We start from the raw sequence: 15,203 nt of genomic DNA, 5'->3' as shown, positions 1-15,203 counted from the left end.
TGACAGAGCTTGAACATTTTTAAAAGAATAAAAGCCAAATGTTGCACAATCCAGATGTGGACTTACCCAGAAAAACTCACAGCTGTAATTGCAGCCAAAGGTGCTTCTACAACTTATTGACTCGTGTGTGAATCCAAAAAATTGCAGACATTTCATAAAACATGTTTTCACTTTGTCATTCAAATCAAATCACATTTTATTGGTCACATACACATGATTAGCAGATGTTATTGCGGGTATAGCGAAATGCTTGTGGGTAATGTGTGTAGGTGGGTGAGTAAAAATATATGTTTAATCAATTTTGAATTCAGGTTGTGATACAACAAAATGTGGAATAAGTCAAAAGGTATGAATACCTTCTGAAGGCCCTGTATGTGGCATGTAACCTATTACATTAGACAGCTCACATTCAAGGGGTAATTGCGCGGAAACTCATTGATAAAGTTGAATATGAAACAGTAGGACTAGGGGAAAATCAAGCCAGTAACGAATTGATCCCTAGTCTAACATTACAAATAATACAATTCGAGACAAAACGGGATTGGGTCCCTTTCGAAACCAAAATACATTTTTTTTCCAGAGATAGCCTTTATGTATAGGTCTACTCTCCAACATCGTGGGGTGTGATTTGGTATTTCGTATTGGCTGTATCCACGGCGGAGAGGCAATCCGTCAAGTCCCGCGGCCTTTGCTGTGACGGTGGGTCCAGGTGGGCTGTGGCACCGCCGAACCATGGCCTCGTTACCGCGGTATAATAATGAGGCCGCAAAGAGGGGAGAAATAATTGCAAATAAAACTACATGATGCAGAAAATAAAATAATAAATTAAACAGATGTGCGTGTGTTCAGGATCATTGCTTTCGTCCTCTTACGTTTCCAGTAAATTGCTGAGTTGCAGAAAATAGGTAACATTTAAGAGTTTTGCAGTAGAACCATATAGGCCCTACTACTACTAGTACTACTACTAATAATAATAATAATAATAATGATGACAATGATAAGTTACTCTGTTATAACTATTTAGTTCACTAATGTACAGTATTTATTGTGCACAATGGGAACCCTACGTCCTACATCCATGGCAACAAAGTAGACCTACTGTCTTTGTGGAGAATTTAACAGCACAAATAGGACACAGTAAAGCAGTGTGACTGTGAAGTAGGAAGATATGGTCGGATAATGTGTTGATCATTTTAAAATAGCAGAACAACTATTTCGACTGTAGGCTAAACGGCCTTCACCTATTTTACACCTAAAGATTTTCACTGATACTAGACCCCACAGAATTGGACCCAAGTTTTAAATTCTGCTTGTGTGACGCAAGCCTACATACTATTCCAGTTTTGTGATTATTACACAATAGGAGTTTTGACTTGATTTAGTAAGATGTCCAAAAAATATGCAAGGCAGAGAATCACTTTGTCATGCTTTATTTTATTAAAATAATTCTTTAGAAATTCCGTATTTACATCTTCAATAATATTAATAACAGTATAAGAAAAAAAGTGTTTAGTCACAGTTCTTACGAAACATCAGCATTACAACAAACTCGAAATATCATTGAAGAAAACCCCCCAAATCTTTCATGAGTCATTAATCCCCACAATATTCACCCCAAATCATCCTCATGATAAAGTTGAATTTTTTTCTTAAGAGCAGTTTGCAATTTACTATATATACATATTGCCAAACAAGAGTAGCGTAACCCAGACAGTTCAATTCATGTCGCACATTTTCTTTGACAAAGACATGAGGACATTTTGCTATGTTAATGATACCATGTGTGACTGTATTCCTCATTTAGACTATTGGCACTGTGTCACATTTAAGATCTGGAAGGTTTTGCTGGGTGATGAGCTCAAATAGGCTGAATTTTGAATTCAACACAGAGAATCCTGAAAAACATACCCTGGAATGCAAAAGGGACATGTGTATTGTATAAAACTGTTGTAAACTTGATGCAAATTCAGGCCTGACTTCACATAAAAGCAGTTACCACACGGTGACACCATAATTCATCCTATGATGTCACCATGAAGTCAAAAATGCATGTCAGAGTTGTAAAAATGTGCTAAAAATAAAGTCTTTGGTGAAACAGCTTTAGAGTGATGTATACACGATGCAGGATTCAGGGTGTTGCCGCTGAAAAAGTCATAGAAATCAGTTGCCCAAATGTATTACAGTGTTTAGAATGTCATGTGTAAACGTGTAAAGTCATCCTGGATGAGGCTGTCATTAAAAACAAATAAATAATTCATTAGTTAGCCATGGGAAGGTATTGTCCATGAGTTCATGCTCAAGCACTGCTGATCCAGTGTTGCCATTAAAAGTCTCCAAAGTCTCCATATGTTTACTTCCCTGTCCATTATTGGGAGACAGTCCAATTCTCATCATAGCTTCCTATCCCTTGCTGCATTTGCCTATTGGTCCCCATTACCAGTCCTCTTGATGAGGGTTGGTCCATGGGAGCTAGAGATGGTCGTAGGCTGCAGTGGATGGTGGAGCAGTGCGGGAGGCCGAGCTATAGTAATAGGGTGAACCTGCAGGGGGCGACAGAGATAAAGGAGTTTACTATTGTGGTTTGTTTTTTAGCTTGGCTTTGATGGTGTTAGGAGGGACAATGCAATGTAAAGCAGGCTTTCTTTATCCCATCCACCACATGACAATAGCAGATGGTTCAGATGGAAATCTGCCCTGCTTGGATAGTTTGTCCCATGAATAAAGCTGCCTGTTTTGCAATCTCTCTTTTAAGGATGGGTCTGCTACTTGATGGAAGAAATGTCACAGAATGTATTGTGTTATGCATAGAATTAAGCATTTACAACACACAAGCATTAATACTGTTTATTTTCCCCTGTGTCGTTAATAACTGGTGAAATCAGCTGGGTCAAGGTGACACTAGTTCTCAGGCTAGTCAGCTCCAAGAGAGTTACTGTACACCAATGGGCGGCAGTGGTTTGAAGCCGACCTCCTGGTAATTGGGTGACTAGTTTCCATGGGGACTAGGGGAAATCATGATACATGTGACGTGACTGAAACCAAACATTTGGCTGTACATGATTTCCTGGTTGGAGTGAGGATATGTATTTGCGGAGTTCCCATTGATACTCAGGGTTCATTCATTGTATCTTAGGTTCAAAGCAGTAGAATAAAGTATAAAATTGACATGACATGAATGGTTTGTATTCAACATTTCAAAGGGAAGCTTTAAACAAACATTTTAATTGGAAGCTGGAACTTTTATCTACAACAATTCAGTCTGATCCGTGAGTTATATTCTGAAGACCTTAATTTTGTATTTGTTCATGAAGATCACGTTCGATCCAATCATAACATCAGCTTTATAAACAGTACAGTCCTGTGTGGAATCATACATCGTTCCAGTACACAAACAACACTGACTACAGTACATGCTTCTAATACTTATGAAAGGTGAACACCACTGTGCCGGACTGACTGTGACTCACCCAAAATGCTGGAGTTGGTGAATCTCCAAGCTTCACTGTAGGAGGTGTAGGGGGAGTGAGTGTAGGTCTGGCCAGAGTAGTCTGCACCTGTAGGACAGGGAACAAAAAACCAACACATGCATCAGATGTACATTGAGACATATATACAGTAACCAACATCATTCAGTAAGAAGTTCAAACACGTACGTGTAGCCTATGGACAAAATGAAATTACAGTCTAGACAATATTATGCATTATATTTCTTAAAAAGACATAACTTCCTCAAAGTTTTATTTTGCCTTCATTTGAGGGTGTTTGTCCTCTTGCCAGCATCTGCTAAGACTTAGCTCATAATTCACCAACGGTTAGGGTAGCTTGTAAACCATTAATCTATGAGCCAGGTGAATGGCTGGGGGTAAAATCCCTCGACTCATTGATGCGTGTGGCTAGTCTCCACATCCTCTCTATAGCATTTAACCCTCCCCTCCCTGTCCCTCCAAAATGGCCTCCTCTCCTCTCTATCCCTCACTTCCTGCTTTAGCCTTTCTACCTTTCTCTCTGTCCTCTTTTCTTCTTCTTCTTTTTTTTTACATTCCAATATCTAATTGGTAATTATGTTGGCTGGATTGAATCCCTCCGCTCCCCCCCAGACCCCCCCTTTCTGTGAGTAATTGTGTATGAACGCTTCCTCACAGCGAGCCCACCAGAAAAATAATAAATCAGACCCTCTCATTTCGCGCTTCGGAGGGCAGACTTCAAATAAAAAAGGCACATCACACACACACACACACACACACACACACACACACACACACACACACACACACACACACACACACACACACACACACACACACACACACACACACACACACACACACATGCACACACACACACACATATGCACACACATGCACACACACACACACACACACACACACACACACACACACACACACACACACACACACACACACACACACACACACACACACACACACACACACACACACACACACACACACACACACACACACACACACACACACACACACACACACACTCTCTCTCCCCCTCTCTCCCTCTCACCCGGGCCCACTCTGCCACCCTGTGGCCCCCCACCCTCTCCCCGTCTGGTGGGGCCCCTGGTTCCCATGGCGATGTGTGGTCAGAGGGGCGGCGTGGGGGTGCGGGCAGCAGGGCGGAACCCCCAGCCTGTTCCCTGTACCCCCTGGGCCCTGGCTGCACCGCCGTGCAGTTCACCAGCCGAGCAGGCTACTTATTAACCACCATGCCTTCCTGTTAATCTCCAATCCTCCCTCCCAGCACTTATCTCTCCCTCTCTCACTCCCATCCTTGCTTTTTTAACGTTGGTTTTGGTCACTGCCTTACCCCAAAACAATGTTTTGTTTTGTTGTCTACATTCTTCTCAGTGGTGCTTTGTCCTCATAGCATATTCAATTTTAGCTTTCCCCAAAGGGAAAACCCAGATGGGATCATGTTTGGGTCACAAATAAAACTATGAACTGCATTTAAGGGCCCAGTGCAGTCAAAAACATGATTTCCTGTGTTTTATATATATGAGATTGGAATAATACTGCAAAATGATTGCCCTTTTAGTGTAAGAGCTGTTTCAAAAGACTGCCTGTCATGTCAACCTGTTTTGGTGGGATGGAGTTTTGGCCTTCCATGGTGGCATCACCATGCAGTAAATTAGTTAACAGACCCATAAGAAAGAAAGTTCCAAACCTCTCTGCCAATAACAGCTCATTTTCTGTTTTCCCCTCCCCACTCAAACCACTCCCAGACAGTCCTTGCAAAATTATGGCTTAAGAAATTGCTCATTGCTAAAAACAATAACAGTATGGTACTTAATTGTTAACGAACAATTATTTGATATTGAGATAAAAAGGGCTGCATTGGACCTTTATGTAAGCTCAACTGAAAGGAGAGACATCATTCATTTATTTCTCTGAAACCCCATCTGAGATGCCAATGGCTGTCTCAGTGTGAATGTCAATGGATGGGAGTCTTACCTGCGACCATGCCAGTGATGGCGGAGGATGAGTAGCCTGTCTGGCCACTGGAGGGGATGTGAGGAGGGTAGCCGGGGAGAGTGGAGCTAACCATGTCCCTTCCTGAAACAGAGAAGGACAAAACACACAATGTCAGCTCTTCTCAGGAGGTGGATGTACACATGAAAAACAAATAAATTCTTTGGCTCCCCCAAAATATGTGTCATGTACATGAAATCATGCCAGTTACCATTCCACCATAGGTATTTATATTTTATTTATTTAACCTTTCTTTAACTAGGCAAGTCAGTTAAGAACAAATTCTTATTTACAATGATGGCCTACCCCGGCCAAACCCAAACCCGGACGACTCTGGGCCAATTGTGCGCCGCCCTATTGGACTCCTATATTCTACCATCATATACAGCAAGTGATGTTCGTGTACAGTACTGCACATGGGGTTTGGTGGTTGTGGCAGGTGACATGATAAGAGAGTGTAGTCTACCAGTATACTGTCCATATGAACCCCCTACAGGGATTGGCAATGGATGAGATGAATGCTTCATTACCTGCTATGAGAGACTGGCTGCTGAACTGGCTGTACACTGGTGCATGATGGGAGAATGAGTTGAAGGCATGGGGGAAATGGTTGGAGCTGCTGCAGCTGCTACTGATAGACACAGGGGCCTGCAGCGATTGCAGCTCCAGAAAAGCTGAGTTGGCCACCACATTCGGAGAGGGGCTTGTGCTGGTCACCTCTGGGGACATTTCCTGTTTCAGACAAAGTGGGAGGGGCTGTAGGGGGTCTGAGGTGGCACGGCCAGTGGTTCAGTGGATGGGTGAGAAAATGAAATAAAATGGAATTAACTGATATGAATGGATTAACAAGTAAACAGCAGCAATAGCCTGTTAGCTGATTGAAATGAATGATGAGTGAATGGGTACTACATCGTGTTTGATGTGTTTGCGAACTGCGCTGCGGATAGACATACAGCACATCATGTACATCTGTTTTAAATTAAACTTGAAAGGGTGCTTTGGGCAGCTTGTGATAATACGCCAAATTAATTGCACAGCGCATCAGCAGGCACGGCAAGCTAAAATGTGGCTGCACTACAGAGATAAACATCAACTGCTATGATAGCTCAGTCGGAAACCAAGATCTATAATCAGATTGATGACAACCGCAGTTGATACAGTTTCGAGTATACGCCTAAACAGACTGCTATTACATTCACAGATTATGAATGCATTATTACATTCAACATAACTGTCTTTGTGAATTGGGTCTTCTGATATGCTGATGGAAAACAATGCTCCCGTGTGTCAGCGTGTTCAGTTTGTCCTCGGTTTCATCTTTAAGCTCTGATATTTGTGCAGGGTGAGAAGGCAGCATCCATCATAAGAGTTTTACCTGCCACCACAGTGTAGCCCTGGTGCGCTGCCAGATTCCGACCAATAGCAGCACTCGATGTTGAGAGGCCGGTCTTCCCGTCTTCTAGACTGCCATTGATGAGCGAGAGAGGGTACACAGTCTGTGGAGGATAGATCGGATTAACCATTTGTGTGTAAGTGTGTGTTGCATGTGTGAAAGCGAGAGAGGGAGAGAATAAGAAATTGACAAAGAGAAAGACAAAGAAAGACAAAGAGAAGGATAGAGAGAGTAATTTTGGGAGTGGAGTTAATCAGGATCCACCAGCTCTCAGTGCCAATGTGCCATGTAGGCTGCTGTACCTGCTCGGTCTTGCTAGCTGCAGCAGAGCTGAAGGAGTCTGGGGGGTAGTGGTGGCGGTCGAAGCCACAGTCCAGGTGCTGCGGTGGGAAGTGCTCTGGTCTCAGTTGCTTTCTAGGAACGCCCCCGCTGCCCTGAGAGTCCACACTGTGTCTACAGCTTTCTTGGTCACCTGAGAGAGAGAGAGAGAGAGAGAGAGAGAGAGAGAGAGAGAGAGAGAGAGAGAGAGAGAGAGAGAGAGGAGAATTTGGGATTGCACGAGAATTTGGGATTGCACAAGAATTTGAGGGTACTTACTGTCGTCATGGCTCCTCTTGCCCTCCTGGCTGGGTTGTGGTATCCCCAACAGTCCACTGATGGAGTAGGTGGAGCCCAGGGAGTCGGACTGGGGTGATTCAGGGGGAGTGACGGCTGAACTGGGGACTGACAGACAGACAGACAGACAGACAGACAGACAGACAGACAGACAGACAGACAGACAGACAGACAGACAGACAGACAGACAGACAGACAGACAGACAGACAGACAGACAGACAGACAGACAGACAGACAGACAGACAGACAGACAGACAGACAGACAGACAGACAGACAGACAGACAGACAGACAGACAGACAGACAGACAGACAGACAGACAAAGGGAAATGGACCATTATTACTCCAATATTATCGTTGACCATTAGCGTTTAATCTTACGTACCATTAAGCATGGAGTTTCTTTAGGCTTAATACTGCATGATCAGATCATAATGCTGGACCTTAGTGAAGGCGTGTGTCTGTGCTTACAGTGCGGGGAGTGTTAGCGCTTTGTTAATCACAAGGGTGGATGTGAGTGTGTGTGTGTGTACGTGTGTCTGTGTAGAAACTCACTGAGTATGTGTCCTGGGCTTAGGCCTTTGCCATCCAGAGGCAGATTGAATGGCTGCTGCACCTTGGTTCGGATTATTCTGGAATAAAGAGCCGGGATTAGAGAACAGTGCAAAATCTATTGAACCACTTCAGTGGGTGAACAGTGAAAACTCCTTTTCTTCGGCCCAGTTCATTTCTAAACACTTGTCTTACATTACTAAAGAGATCACAATGGTTATTTTAAAGGTCCACTCTGATATGTATTGGTTTACACATAGCATAATGTAGAGGTTAGTCACTACCTGTTGATAGAGCTGACACTGGGCACGGTGTCGCTGTCACACACTCCCTCTGCCAGCAGCCTGTCTCTGATCTCCCAGGCAAACATGGTGGGGTTCTGACGTTTGTAATCTGCTATTTTATCAACCACTTTGGGAGTGGCCACCTTGGGCTTGGAGCCCCCAATCACTCCTGGCTTGATGCTGCCAGTCTCGTAGTAGCTGGAAAAGGACAGAGAGATTTGCTACATAAGAGAGCAATATAGTGAATGTGGATGGTCATCATTTCCATTGTACAAAGATTAGTGTTTACGATACCAATTCCATACTGTATAGCGAACCCAGAATGTTTAAATAATGGGAGACAGTGGTTCTTGGTCTAAGTGTCTTGAGAACACAATGGAGGGCCATAAACAGTATAACCCCATTGTGTAAAGTTGCAAAAGTTCTATGAGGTCCTCACCGTCCCAGGATCTTGCTGACACAGCCGTGGCTGACGCGGAGCTGCCGGGAGATGTCACAGGGACGCACGCCCTGGTGGGCCATGTCCACGATGCGCTGCCGGATCACCTCCGGAAGCGGACGGCCGTTCACAAACATTCCGCCTAGTTGATTAAGACCCCCATGACCTGGGGGAGGAGGGGGGATGAAACATACATAAATGTCATGGAACCTGAGCCCACTACCACCCACGCTACCACCCACACTCAGCACTACCTCTTACAGAAGATACACACACACACACACACACACACACACACACACACACACACACACACACACACACACACACACACACACACACACACACACACACACACACACACACACACACACACACAGGGAGGGCTGACTAAAATGGGTTCTGAGCTGATTTTACTTGTCTTCAGGCTATTTGTTTGGTCTGAAACAGGGCTTACTTAGCACCTAACATTCTTACATAGATAGGATTATGACATACTACAGTCAGGTAGAACAAAATAGATTAATTCATGAAATAAATAAAATATTATTTAGGTGTCTATTGGCAAAAGTATTTTCAGAATGCATAAAACAAATAGGATAAAACAAAGTGGGTCATTTGGATTTGTAAGAGAAGATGTAATTGAACCTGTTGGGAAAATTCAGCACAAAGTAAACAAGAATGAGTGAAGTACAATATATTATTTATCTAATTTCTTCACAAAATTGTGTATGTCATGAGCCAAAAAATGTGCATTTATTTCCTAGAATTTGTTAAAAAAGCATTGTTTTCAATAAAGTTAATTTAAGTTGGGGATTTTTATGTTGAGGAGAGGAGACAAGCATGTCTGGCGAGTTCAAGTTTATATATAATTGATATGAACGTTGGATCATAAAACAGTTAATCAAAATATAAGTAACCCTAACCCGGGTATACTGCTCAGTAGGGCTATATAAAAAGAATGACATCAGCGATGTGAATGATGCACATCAGAACATATTTTGTAAATGTACCATGCATTTACATTTACATTTACATTTAAGTCATTTGCATAATTCATTGTTGTTTTAAAAGAGTGGTAAAAGAGGGTAACTGACCAATTAAGTCGGATCTAGCTAGAAATTTGACAGCTTCTGGTCTAGACAGCTCTGTGTATGTCTTCCACATTCTAGATGTTCTCAATCCTGGTTCTGACCTCTAGATTCCTCTCTCCGGGTTTGGGTTTCCTATGGGACACACAAGGCAGCGAGAGCAGGGTAGTCATTCCTCGCAGAGAAAGTAAGTTTATCCTAACTTTGATATAAATTAATGCCACGTTAAACGTTATAATACGGATAGATTTAGATGTGTTATTTTTTTCAGAAGTTTGGGGCAAATAAAATGGCCTAATTTAGGCATATTCTAGCACGCGACGTGGAAAAACAGCTCACATGCACAGTGATCCCCTATTGCCATAATTTCGATTTCAACATACCCTGAAGTGATACTGTCTAAGCTACAATTCTATAGCCTAAATATCACGGTAAATTATTTGTCATCATGTTATGTTTTGGAGTTTGTTTTTCTACGATTTGGTTAGTTATTCTTTGGAAATTGTTGTATGTATGCGAGGTCAACGGGCTCCTCCTACACAGCAAAGTTCAATGTGAAACCAGCTCTTTGATTGACATGTATAACACGTTAATAGTCTAATGAAAACAAAACATTACAATTACGCAAAAGAAATGTTAACCATTCGTTATTTATATATTAGACAATTTTACATTGTGAGCAAGTCGACCATTTCCAATGACTGTTTAGGTCAAATATCACTCAAATAGGCTTTCAATAACTTGATTCACCCCACACAAATGCTGTAGGCTTCTCATCTCTCCACATCGATGGGCGGCTGTCGGTAGTCAGTTGGTATAATAAGGTTAGTATTCTAAATACAATATAGGGTGATGTAGATTATATGGCAGATTTGTCTGTATTTGAACTATAGGGATTGAATGAAATAGTTACTCCTATTTGGCCTAGGCCTATAAAACTCTCATGTTTCACCACTTATACGCTCAGGATAATGCGCATATTCATTTGTAGAAGAACATTCATTCCCTTGTGTCCAGGCTGAAAGTAATACCATAGGCCTGCACCAGGGAATAGGCTACATGTTCTAGTTATAGTTGGCCATTTTAACGTAAAAAAATTAATACAAAAATCGACTTATCCTTTATGTGAGGACTTGGAAATGCAGCTGTGGAGAGGTTTGCCACGTCATTTTGAAAGTTGTCAGCAGCTACTCTGTCTTTCTATGGACTGCATCAGTGACTTTGTAAGAATCCCAATGCTTTTAATTTAACCCATTCAGCAGCTTGCTTCCCCTGGCTCTTTTTTTCAGTCCTTTCCCAGCTTTCATTTCCACATCAAACGGAGGCCGGACGAGGCTGGGTGGGGAACAGGACACCATTAACGGTGCTAGCGGAGTGTGTAAAAATCTCCCCGCCAAGCTTCACCAACCTGCAGGATATTAAAGCCAAGCAACCCCAAGGGAATAAACACACGCATATACACACACGCGCGCGCACACTCTCTCTTCTCTCTTTTCTGTCTCTCACACACACACACACACACACACACACACACACACACACATCCCTCATACTGACTTTTTATTGTAATTGCACAATTATAAGCCTATATGGTCTCCATGTATACGCCATTTATAGATATGCCATAACTTCTTCTTTAGGTTGTTTCCCTTGAAATAATTCATCTTTATAGTTTTCCCCATCAAAGTGGATTCGGATTTATAATCCTCTGTAAAATGTACAATTTTATTGGTTCTCATATTTGAGGCTACATAGTCATGGAACACTGGTCACTTTAAATAATGTTTTACACACTTCATATGTATATACCGTATTCCAGTTAATAACTTGACGTGTTTTGTCATTTAACAGTAGGGAGTTCATACATCGCCGTACATTTTTCGTATTGGTGCCCCGTGGAAATCGAACCCATAACCATGGCGTTGTAAGCCCCATGCTCTACTAACTGAGCCAACTGTACATACACTTTTCTTCAGGTATACTACATATTCTATCCATATACTGTTCATATGGTCTATACCTCCCATCACACACACATAGATATACAACAATACACAGGAATCTATATGTACGTGTGATGGGATGTATAGACAATATGGACAGTATATGGATAGAATATATAGTATATCTGGACTCCTCCTAATATTTTTCTTTTTCTTAATTCCATTAGTTTACTTTTTAGATTCGTGTGTATTGTTGTATATTGTTAGATATTGCTGCACTGTTGGAGCTAGGAACACAAGGATTTCATTATAACCCCAATAACATCAGCTAAATATGTGTATGCTACCGACACAATTCGATTTTTGATTTGGTTTGATTTGAATTATACGGAAATACGCCTAATGTTATAGGTCTACTACAGGCCTACCGTTTTGGATGCACGTTTACGAGGACATACTCTACAATGTAACATAAGGTGCCGTCAAAACGCCTGAGAAAAGATCTGCCATAAGTGTTTTGTTGTTACTTATATTAAATAGAATATACACGACATTTTGCAGAACCTCTCACTTTCATGAAAACCATGTTGGTTCCATAATAACTTCAATAATGCAGCATTTCTGTTACACTATTTTGTTCCTATACCCTTTTGATTTGGTAAGCTATATCCCACTAACTCACCATTAGGCTATGGAATCAATGTGTGGCCACACCGGTCAAGATTAGCCTTACCCATTATTTAGTTCAAATTCAAAACAAGATCGTTTGTCTGTGATTTGTCCAACATTGCTTGATTCCCATTACAATTACTGATAACACAAGAAATTAAGACTATGTTTCACATAAGCAGGTGTTTGCTCCTGCGCTCACGGGCCATAAGCTACAATTATTTATCAACCACTAATTTAGAGATCGAGCCTACATTTGACAACTTGGTTGACTATTGACTATCCTATACTCCCAGCAATTTTAAACAATATGTATTATGTCACCTTTGTATGTCACGTAATTTGATTACATCCATAAACCAACAAAATAAAAACATTGAGGTGCAATGCGGCACTATAACTTCTGAACGGTTATTGTAACCCCTGACAGAGGGTGCTATGATAACATGAAAGAAGATGGCGCGTCTGAGGCGACAAGAGGGTGTCATAATTTATGCCGCGGGGTAGACCGGGTGAAACGTAAACAAGCCATACCATTCAGCTCCCCACGATTCCATCATTAACTCGATTGAAGTGACAATGACCACGGATTGGCCCAAATCTATATCTGACAGCTAAACTAACGTCCAATTAACTTCCCAACCCCTCCACGAGAGAAGGAAAATCTATTAGTTTACCCTGGCTTTCTGTTGAATGAACACACACACGAATTATAACACCATGCTCAACGTTCAGAATTGTTGGTCAATCACTGATAGTTTGCTTTCGTATAGGCCTACATGTTACATTCATAAATGGACATAACTTTTACAAAGACCCTGAAATGAAGGAAAATAAATCTAAAAACAATGTAGGCATATAAGGACAGGTGCACATTAACTTATTCAATTAGTGATCCTTATGGCTTTCATTGATTAAGGTTATTGGCCTTCCAATCTCTACTTTGATGCATAGAGACCAATTACTGTATAAACAGCCAGGGGCGAATTCTAGAAACCATGCTAATGTGTTCTATAAAATATATTCCTACAAAACAGTCTGTTTCTGTTCATAAAGTCCTTACTCAACATGAATAATGTCAATTTATTAGAATGAAACAACAAACAATATTTCAGGGTTTCCTGATTCAAGGCAGCCGTAAACCACCATTTCGTTGGTGCACAAATCCAGTTTACTATCAGCCTAATCACCCAATTACTTGAAAAGCAGTTCATTTTCATGCCATTAGAATTCCACATGAATAATGTTAGATATTTCTACTGAAACATAACTGGAAAATATTGACAGGCACTTATTCCGTTGTCAACACCTATATGAGCATAAACTTTTGACGGCTGATTTCTGTCTAAGCTACAGCCTCCAAAATATTTAGTCATGCCTATATTACATTATTTTGCTTGCTTTGACAATTACATATTTCATATGTATGAATGATATCTTCTGTTTACCGGCCAAAATATAGCAATACGAGGGAAGGGGGTCTCAGATATTGTGTTTTACCTCGTCCGGTGTTGTTGGACATAACTCTGAGGTCTTGGTCGTTGGGTGTCCTTGCCAAATGTAAGAGGGTCCACGCGCTCTCTCTCTCCCAGTTAATTAGATGTTTTTAGTCCATGTGGGGCCTCGCTTGGCATGAATGTGTTCCTGAGTGCACGCTTAAATGCTCTGCAAGAGGACATTGTCATAGTTAATATGGGTTTGTTATGAATATCGTGTGGTGATGTTGTGTTTCTTTAGTGTGCCTATATTATTGCCCGCGCTGCAGTTTTAAGTTAAGACTTCCGTTCTCTCATCTCTTATCGCCCTCTTATTTAAAAAAAAATATAGGTCTGTAATAAACCAAAACAAAAAAACACTTTTCACTGCTTATCGTAGCCTATACTCCGTAGTAGGGTAGCCTTGGACATTTGTTGGGACTACTCTCTCACATTACTCAGCGAATCGAACCTGACTCGGTAGACTAACTAAACGATCAGCCAATACCCTGCTCATTGTTAATAAGCTACACATTTACAACCATTTGTTAAATATTTTAACAACCATTCACATTTGCTAAAACAGTGATGTATCACATGAAAAGCCTTTCGAACATTGCTTTTACAATCTAAAGCACATAATTGGGGCAAAGAATTACCTTCGCCTTGCAGAAAAAAAGGTCCGGGCAGATATCCTTATATTATTATCCAATGCTAGACCACACTGGCGAAAATGTAACCTCGGCCGGGGAGATCCAAGTCAATCGTTGATAAAGCGTCTGTTATGATGCTCTCTCAACAGTCAAGAGGTGGTGTAACTGTTTAGGATCCGCTACTAATTCTGTGCGAGGTTTTATCCAACAGATGCTCTCCGAGGCGCGCAGTGGAGACGGTGCGCGGCGGCCATTGGATGATGGAGTCTAGCGGGGTGCAGTAGAACGAAGGATGAGGTGTGGCTATTTGAAAAGAGGGTGTCACCCTTCCCAAAGCCACATGGATGACTGATTTTGTGGTTTGAGTGGCACTCCACCCAACACAGCACACTGACTGAGCAAAACAGCAACGTTTACGGAAACACTCGTCAAGAAGCGGGTTTGTTTTCATTCACCCCCAGCGACAGCTTCGCTTTGATTAGATTGTGTACAAGATGTGACACGATTTCCGGGGGTCTGTGAATTCAGGTTCATTTGGAGTACACTGTTTTCACACACAATTTGGTAGGTCTTACTTGATTTGTTGTG

At 41.7% G+C, this 15,203-nt stretch overlaps 1 protein-coding gene across 5 annotated transcripts; it reads right to left on the bottom strand.

The window, feature by feature from the left end:
• Window positions 1-1,414: 1,414 nt before the first annotated feature.
• Window positions 1,415-14,770, bottom strand: LOC124048974 (paired box protein Pax-8-like). 5 transcript variants are annotated; one of them, XM_046370211.1, is made up of 13 exons: window positions 14,622-14,770; window positions 13,988-14,152; window positions 9,882-10,010; window positions 8,785-8,950; window positions 8,346-8,543; window positions 8,065-8,141; window positions 7,492-7,617; window positions 7,197-7,366; window positions 6,877-6,997; window positions 6,032-6,268; window positions 5,484-5,585; window positions 3,468-3,554; window positions 1,415-2,540 (listed from the first exon to the last, which is right to left on the bottom strand). In XM_046370211.1, the coding sequence occupies exons 3-13, from the start codon at window positions 9,949-9,951 to the stop codon at window positions 2,470-2,472; spliced, it is 1,425 nt and encodes a 474-aa protein (XP_046226167.1). In that variant the 5' UTR covers window positions 9,952-10,010; window positions 13,988-14,152; window positions 14,622-14,770; the 3' UTR covers window positions 1,415-2,469. The 5 variants fall into 5 exon arrangements, with proteins under 5 accessions (XP_046226167.1, XP_046226169.1, XP_046226168.1 ...); XM_046370213.1 differs by lacking the exon at window positions 9,882-10,010; XM_046370212.1 differs by lacking the exon at window positions 13,988-14,152.
• Between the last annotated feature and the right edge of the window lie 433 nt (window positions 14,771-15,203).

The sequence above is a fragment of the Oncorhynchus gorbuscha genome, linkage group LG11, assembly GCF_021184085.1.
Source record: "Oncorhynchus gorbuscha isolate QuinsamMale2020 ecotype Even-year linkage group LG11, OgorEven_v1.0, whole genome shotgun sequence".
NCBI lineage: Eukaryota > Metazoa > Chordata > Actinopteri > Salmoniformes > Salmonidae > Oncorhynchus > Oncorhynchus gorbuscha.
The sequence above is the reverse complement of the archived record's forward strand: the minus strand, read 5'-3'. Positions and strand labels throughout refer to the sequence as shown.

Bases quoted from the DNA above. Each gene is read 5' to 3' on its own strand.
- LOC124048974 (XM_046370211.1), bottom strand. From the start codon at position 9,951: ATGTGGAAGACATACACAGAGCTGTCTAGACCAGAAGCTGTCAAATTT. The intron at 8,142-8,345 runs GTAGTGACTAAC...TCTTTATTCCAG, and splicing joins AGTGTCAGCTCTATCAACAG to AATAATCCGAACCAAGGTGC. The intron at 7,618-8,064 runs GTGAGTTTCTAC...TCTGTCTGTCAG, and splicing joins AAGCCCAGGACACATACTCA to TCCCCAGTTCAGCCGTCACT.